This window comes from Thalia democratica, chromosome 2, assembly GCF_965202585.1.
Source record: "Thalia democratica chromosome 2, ktThaDemo2.hap1.1, whole genome shotgun sequence".
Taxonomy (NCBI): Eukaryota; Metazoa; Chordata; class Thaliacea; order Salpida; family Salpidae; genus Thalia; species Thalia democratica.
The window spans coordinates 97729933-97738963 of NC_139166.1; the positions used below are offsets into that span (position 1 = coordinate 97729933).

A 9031-nucleotide genomic window follows, 5' to 3' on the forward strand; every position below is an offset into this window, starting at 1 on the left:
GTTTGCTTTGATTAAATTGTTCAGTTTTTTATAAAATCTGCAATTATCTTCTAATAATATGTTTTTGAAACGCTGTTTAACTATGAAAAGTTTTTAAAAAGATAATACTTTTAATAATAGTGGTTGGTTATTTGATGCATACATGACTAAAAAAGTTTTATTCAAATTATAGTTAGAAAGTAATTCGTTTGAGTAACTATACTGTTGAATAATAGCTTAATATAGTTAAATATTTAATCGGACTAGTTGTTCCAGTTTTGAAACCAAACTATAAAAACCTTGAGCTCACTTTGTTTTGTAGCAATATGTAGCAATAAATATGAAACAATAAATGAAAAACAAACAAAGTTTTTCAAGATAATTTTTTTTTCTTTTTGTACTGTAAAAAAAAAACTTTTTGTGCAAATAAAAAGTGTATTTAAATATATAATTTATAGACTTTAAACAGTTTGCAATAGCAGTTACTTTGATAAACTAACTAGGTTTTATTTAATATTTCTAAACTTAACTTTTAGTTCATATTAACTTAATTTCATGTGTAAGTGCAAACTTAACATTGTAATTTATTATTTCGAATCATCATAATAAATACTTTGAGCAGTATAAATACAAAATTTCTGTCCGAATGCTAATCTTTAAAAAATCAAATATTTTACAAAAAAAGTTTATTAAGAACGAATTGCTGGCATTTAGTTGTTACGTTGCTACAACTTAAAACTATTTTGTTTATTTTATTCTATTTAAATATTCTGTTTAAATAAGATTTATTTAAGCTCTGACGAGGACGTTGACCGAAACTTAGTTAGTGAAATAAATTCTTGAAAGAATAATCTAATATTATTGTTTACTGTAGACTAGAGTGCATATGTTGCCCCTAAAAGTGATAACTTCTGAATTTGGCTTAGTCCATTTTTGTTTGTAGATGGGGAATCTTATTGATAGATAACTGAAAAAAATCACTTTCCCATCTTTAAACCTGCTGGAGCTAAAATTAAAAAGAATTTCTTTATATCAGTATATTAAGTTAGGATAAAAAGACTATTTCACTAAAAATCTGTTTTCTCCTATGTTTTTTGAGATAGTTACTTCAAAAGATTAGGAAATGTTTCACTCTTTTTGTTTTCGTTAAACATGTTTCATATTATATATTTTTTTTTTCTAAAATAGTGTAACGCAAGAATAACAACAAAACTATTAAAAATAAATCGCATACAATATCTTAACATATTATCTATTTATGTGTCTTTTAATTAACTTATAATGCATAAAACCAAGTAACTGATAGCTAAAATTTATAAAATCTATTTAAATTTATAAGTAAAACAAATATAAAAGTAAAAAAATTGTTACCATACTAATTTAAATCTTTTTTTGATATATTCATATACTTTTGTATAAAGAATTGATAATTTAGATTATTAAAATTGGTAAGCAGAATAAGATTACAAAACTTGATTTTGTTGGTTTAATTTGAAAACCTTATTTGCATTAACAATTTTATTATAACTAATCATAAACAAACTTATTATTAATCGTAAAAACAATTATAATGTAAATATAAAATAAACAATTTACTACTGTTACGGTTCGAGTCAAATCACAACTATTTTTGATACATTTATTTCTTAATTTTAGACTTGTATTGATAAATAAAGGATCAAAGTATAAAAATAAAGTATATGTTCAGTTTTAATGTTTAACTAAACCTAGTTATAATTTTTTTTTATATATTATTTATTAATTTAAGAAATAATATCTTTATAATTAAAAAAAAAATTAACGAAACAGATTATCAAAGAAATAAATAAAAAGGTGAATAAAAACAAACAGAGTTTAATGACATGTAGTAAAATAATCGAAAATCCATTGTTATGCAAAAAAAAAAGATCATCAATAATAACAGTAATTAACAGTAATTTTAATTCTAAAAACTTTTATTATTATCAGATAAAAAAAGACAATAATTTAAACATAATGTATTTAGCAAGAAAAAGTTTTTTTTATTCCAAAAGAGTAAAACATTAAATTATTTATTAACATAAAGCAAAAAGACTTAGTTTAGACTACAATATTCTAAAAAAATAATAAAAAATAATTAAAAAATAAAAATAAAGTGACTGACCAAGGGTAAAGGTTTTGGGTGACAGTGATAATAAAAAAAATCATAACTAGTAAAGAAAAAAAAAAAAGAAAAAAGTCTCTGTGAAATATTATCTGCTTGTGCGAAAGTGACCCTTCGTTAAAAAGTATCTGCGTGCAGTAGCAATAAATCGACTTAATTCTTAGCTATTATTAAGTCAGTGTTTGCTTTATATTAGCCAAATATTTCATTTGTTTGTTTTGATTGAATAGAAATAACATAATTTGCTAGTGCTATAACTAGAACAAAAAAGATTAAAAGTATGGTTTAGAGCTAACCAATTAAAAAACTAACATTTAAACTGTGAGTTATAATTCGCTATTATTAACGAACCATTTGTTTTAATTTATCACAGGTATGTTAAAATAAGTATATTTGATAATTTTATTTAAAATTTATACTTTTAACTTCATATAAAATCAAACGGTCAATGAACCCATGTGGTTCGTTTACTGGACCCTTTTGCCCTTATACTGCTCATGGCCTCCTGAATATCTGTATTTTACAATATTTTACTTCTTTTATTAATGTTCTTATACTTTTAAAAAAAAACCAAACTGATAAATAAACTTTGTAGTAAACGATACAAATGTAGCTATGGTTTAAGAAACTAATTGCTTAGGGTTTAAATTTTATGAAAATATTCCTATACTATAGTTTTTCATCAAACGTACGTAAAAAATACTAACTATTTGTATAAATTGTACAACTCATTTAGAAAAATCAAGAAAAGTAGGAAGGTTACCTTGTTTAGAAATTAGTTTATTTAAAACCACATTTGTTGTGGTTCAAATATTTAACTTCACGCGTAAATTGAATAATTCAAAATTAATAGAATATAATTATAACTTTGTATACTAATACTAAAAATTATTATGCTTACGTCAATAAGAAGCTTTCATGTAGAATTATTAAAAAACACTTTTTTTGATTTGACTGCAATTATTACTGAAGTTTAAACTACTTAGTATAAATGTTGCTGCACATTGTTTACCTTGAAATTTTATTATAGTTTATAAATTTTTAAGAATATCTATATATATATATATCTCATTACTTGATCTATATCATAAGTATAGTTGTTTAACACTATTTTTTAGTTATTTTGCTTCGTTTTTTTTTGATAATGACAAAGTAAAAGTCGAAACAACATCTAAATAAAATAAACTACAAATTCATAATGTGTATTTATTTGAAATGGTTTTTAAATACTTTCCTAGTATCCCTTCCTATATTTCACATTCAAAAGCTCTCAAACTTAAAAAATTACTGGTATTCAAATTTTTATTAGAATATTTTTAAATATTAAATGAGCAAAAATTTTCAATAGCTCAGCTAAAAAAACAACAAACATTTTCAACAAGTTATAATATTTTCAGAAACTAGAAATATTAAAGCCGTCCTTAATGAAAAAATAAACTCAATCTTATGGCAATTTAAACTGTGAACAAATTTTAGTTAGAATAAGGTTCTTGAATGTCAGTCATAAATTCAACCAGTTAAAAAACTGAATACGCAGTACCAGCACTTGGGTCTTTATCTTTTGTATACTATGTCTCAGCTTTAAAAAAATCTACACGAGGACCTTTGTTAAAATTTGTTGTTACGTCATTAAAACTTAATTATTATAATAAAATTTCATAATAGTTCTTTTTTTTTTTGTGTCCAGTGTTGTGTCTAATCACTTACCTATCAGATTCGTTTACACCACTAGTGTGTTAGATTACTAGTTAATTAGACATTTACTTTTTCTAGCAATTTTGCCTGAAAACTAAAAGAAACGTAATACGTTTTTCATTGTTGACGTAGACCGTCGACTATGACTCACTTTATTTTATTATCGTCCTCTTTTGAAAAAAGTTTTTTTTTTAGTAAATACCGTGCCTTAAACTATTAATAAACTATTTACTTTTTATTCCTATTTAAACTTTTTCCCTGATATTAATATAGTCCATAATTGACCTTTTAAAGTCTTTATGGTAGTTACTTGTTATTTTCTAAGCCGCCGATTAAGCGGTACAAATACTTCAAGATGTTTAGAAGACAGTTTTCAGAGTTGTGCAGAATTCATGTGCATCAGTTGCAGAAAAACTGCAGTATTTTAAGTACTACGTCATTTTGTGGTTGATATGATTCTAAATATTTAAAGAGCTTAATGGTAGAAAAAGTTAGTTTTTGTATAATTTTAAACACAATTGTTTAAATAAATAAAAGAAGTAAGGATAAAAGACTAACTACTCATAACCTTACCACGAAAAGTAATTCTAAACACTCTATATTTTTAAAGCTAGTACACATAACTTCGGCTATTCGTAAAAAATCCATTGTGTAAACTTATTTCTGCATTTTATCTAGAACTCAATTAATAAGATAATCTATACTGACTTGTTTTTTAAGACAAGACTAACCCAAAAAAAAACTAAAACGACTAATTTTTACTTAAAAAGTAGAAAGTTTAGTTCCGTAGGTAATATAGGCAAAAGTAAAATGATCTAAACAAATTTACATATAAATTTACAAAAGCTTATGAAAAAGTTTTAAATGTTCGTAGCTTAAAAATGATTAAAAAAAATGCATAAAAACATAAAATTTTTGAATGTGTGTGTCAAAGTATTAAAATGAAGTTTTTAAAGTAATTTTTCAGCTAATTTCTTATAAATTTCAGAGCCGCTGATTAAGCGGTACAAATAATGAGCATAGACAAAAAATAACTGTTAATTATTCAAATTTTATAAAGAAAAAATATAGAAAAATTGCAGTACTTTCGTTATTACATCACTAATTAGCTACATGAAAAATTAATTAGTGATTCTAATTCTTTGAGTTGAGTATAAGTTTTGTTTTTAGAAAATGTATACTAGAAAATGTGTTCAAACTACAAATAAGATTATTTTTAAACTATTTATCAAAATTTTTTTGAATTCAAAATTGCTAGTGACTTAATCTTTTGAATTGCTATAAAGTTAATTACTACAATTTAAAGATATAAAAAAATATTTGCATAGCTGTAACGTAGTAAAAATATTGAACAATATAATTTGACTAAAATACTTGAAATATTGGTGGTCACAACTTAACAATAAAAAACTTGAAAACTATATTTAACAAAAAAAAAACTTAAACTATATAAAAATGATGGTTAGCTTGTACAAATGAAGTGATAATATCAAGCTGCAATGAGGAGAACAAACTTGGAATTGGATACATATACCTATTTAACATCATTTACTTACATTATTCTATTAAACTAACTTAAAATTAGGGTCTCTGATATTATATCACTATAAGTTTCAATATTTATTTTTACAATTTCTTATTGTAAATATTATACTATTAAAGCTTGTTAAACGAAACAAAATAAACGTATATAAGTGTTTCACAACGACTTCTAGGTCAAAATAAACTTAAGTTTAAATGAATTTAGCTGTTTGCTACAGTATAAAATTAATAAATATTACAATTTTTCGTTATACAAAAACTATTTGAGTAAAGTTTTCAATCAATATAAGCAGTAAAAATGTAAAATAGAAGTGTTGTCTAACACTTGTTTATTTTTGTTAACTTAGAAAAATATTATCTAATATGTTTCAAAAGTTATTTGTCTATTTTTTTTTTTACTTTCTTATAATGAATAAAAATTTGATAAAATAGTTTACTTGTGTGTAACGCCTAAGTTTCAGAAACTAAGCGTTAATACTTTATAAATTTTAAACTTATTTTTTTAACAATAAGTCAGACGCAGATTATATTTGCTTTGTTTTATAGAGAGAAGCAAGACATTGAATTTACTTATACCATATAGAATCTTAAATCATGTATGATAATCTAATTGTTTAAATATATATAATAACTTGTTATAAAATTAATTATTTAAGGTATATAAACACAATTAATTTGAAAATTATTTATTTACACAAAGAAAACGACGTTCACCCCTACAGGATCTTCAGGATTACAAAATAAAGTTTTTGTAAAAGTTTTTAAAAATAAAAAAAACTATTATTTTCTAACCTACGTGATTTAAATCATTTTACAGTTAAGTATAATACAATTTATCAAGTTATGGTTTTTGCTTATTATTACTTAGATGTTTAAGTGACGTGATAACAAAATTCTTCACTTTTTTATGTACTTCGATTTATAAAAAAGAAATAAATAAACAGAATTTAAGCAAAATTGTTTCGTTCCATACTTTTACCGCTAAACAGCAGCTTTATTCAGAAATATGAAGAAAATTAACACATTATTGTTAAAAGAAAATATATTTTATAAATGCAGTTAGTGTAAATTTATTGATAATTTAATATAAATAAATTTAAGCCTGAATACGGGCACTAGCCTTTAACCAAAACTCAGTAGCACATTTTCTAGCTGCCCTCTGAAAAATTTTTCTGGCTTCACGAAGTCTATTAAGACACGTGTTACTTGGGTCACGTTGATAATCAACATGAGCCTGTCGCTTTTTCTTTAAAAGAGGAGATAAAATTTTGATATTTTCTTCGAACCAGTCTTTGTTGGCATGTTTGTTCTTTCCAAAAGTTTCAAAAGCATTCTGATATATACTTTTTTCGAACCTAGACAAAGACTCAGAAGCAGATGTGTCCGACGAAGAGACAGATAGCATCAGAGTTGAGAACTTTTTGATATTTTCCTTGTCCCGCATTGCACCTACATTTAGTCGAACTTTACGAGCTAAATTGTTTGAATTGTGCATGAACTTTTTTGAGAAATGCATTTTACAGCAGACCAAAGAATGATCGCTGTTGCAGTCTGCGCTTTGATATGATCTAGTTAACAGTACATCGTTAATACGATGGCGTGTCACTAAGATAAGGTCTAATTGGTGCCAGTTTTTAGAACGGGGATGTCTCCAAGAAACTTTATGCTGCCATTTAGTTTTAAAAAATAAATTGGTAACACAGAGGTTCTGTTTATGACAAAACTCTAAAATGCGTTGACCATTAGAATTCATTCTTCCAAAACCAAAATGTCCTAGACAGGGAGCCCAGGAGTCGTGATCAGATCCAACTCTTGCATTAAAATCACCCAAAATAACAAGTTGGTGGTTTTTTGGCAATTTATTCACTACGAGATTTAACTTTTCATAAAAAGTATCTTTAATTTGGTCGTCAGTGTATAGCGTATGCGCATATACACTAATAAGGGTCGCTGTTCCTTTTTTGGTGTGTAAACGGAGAGTAGCAATACATTCGTTTCCGTCACCAACTTCTTCATGTTGTAAGAGTGTATTCTTGACAGCAAAACCAACACCATATTCTTTACGTTCTTCAACAGACTTACCAAACCAGAAGAAAGTAAAATTTTTTTCTTTAGTTGAGCCTTGACCAGCAAGGCGCGTTTCTTGAAGAGCTGCAATATCAACTTTTAGACGAAGAAGTTCGTTATTTATAATAGCAGTTTTTCTTGCACCATTTATGTTTTCGGGGTCCATACCAGTAGTCATGGTACGAACGTTCCAGCTTCCAAGTTTAAAAGTGGGTCTCTTTTTACGTTTATGTTTGTCAGGTGACATAGTTTCAGTTTATTTTTCACTTAAAGCTATCCCCATTCACCCAATGAGAAGGTAAACTGTGGCGGAACAACACCTTATTGGCTGAGGGCTGCTCATCTTAAGGCAGGCAGTGGTTGTTCAGGGGAAGTAAAAAATTCCTCCTACCGACAAATACGACCCCTGGCGCCCATCCTTTCGCCAAACAGGGTTAGGTTTATCACCGGTAACTGCCGTATTCCGTGTTGTGTCTTCGCGAAAAACCTACGAAGCTGGAGTAACACAAAGCCAGGGCATAACATTGAGATTCCAGCTGTTGCCCATGCAGCAGGATCTCACTCTCCACAGTGAGAAGAGCTCAGCGAAAAAGCAAAGCTGATACAGCCAAGATTCATCATTGTCGCAGGAGCTGCCGGATTGACATTGAATACAAAGTCAGACCGCCTACGTGGCTCCGACTACGGCTTTTTGATCAGAGTGTTGCATCTCCTAGAGGAATAGAAGTACAGTTCTTCGGAGTTTCCTCTACCCCCGTGTTTAAGACTTTACCATATCTGATTTTTCCTCAGGGTTTACTCCCGAAGTTTTGCTTAGCCAAAAGCAACCACAAGGCAGTGGTGGTCGGCAAAGGTTTTACATAGCTGATGCTAAAACAGCTCCAACCCCAAGGGGAGATCATGAAAGTTCTTCAGGAATCTTCTGTGTCATCTTTGTGATCTTCTGTGTCATCTTTGTGATCATCAGATTGTTTGAAACTTTCTTATTCAATACATTATAACAGCCTTTCTTATTCAATATTTGAATTATTTTCATTAAAGTATACAAAATATTATATCTTTATGGTTATTTATTAACTGTGTTTTTTCTTTATTAATCTTTACTTAGATTTTTTCAGTATTCATTTAAAACCTAATTCATATTATATTCTATATTTTGCTCAACAAAATTTTTTCAGAAAAAAACTTTTTTTTTTACATAATTTTATAACTTTGGAAAATCAACAATAATGTTCTCAAAAAATATGTTTTGTTTTTATCTCTTTTTTTTTGTTTTTAACATAATTACATTATAAACATACTATAAGAATATGTTTATTATTAAATTCCTACTGTATAGTTTTTAACTTTAAAAAGCTTTGTTTTTTTAATTCTTTATATTTCTTTACCTCACTAATTACCATAGTTTAATTGTTTATAGCTTAAAGTTCAACAACTTTTTTTTTCAATTTTAGCAATAGTATTTTACTAAATTGTTTTAGTTTTTTATATTAATTCACTTAAAAAAAAAATTATACGCAGAAATTTAAAAAAATTTGTCAGTATAACCATAATAACTTTATCACAGATTTGTATAGTTTAAAGTTAAATATAAAATATATAGAA

The 9031-nt window shown here is 26.4% G+C and overlaps 1 protein-coding gene across 1 annotated transcript; it reads right to left on the minus strand.

Annotated features, from left to right (window-relative positions):
- Positions 1-6455: 6455 nt before the first annotated feature.
- Positions 6456-7604, minus strand: LOC145829141 (protein CFDP2-like). Its single transcript, XM_082936870.1, has one exon. The coding sequence runs from the start codon at positions 7602-7604 to the stop codon at positions 6456-6458; it is 1149 nt and encodes a 382-aa protein (XP_082792996.1).
- Between the last annotated feature and the right edge of the window lie 1427 nt (positions 7605-9031).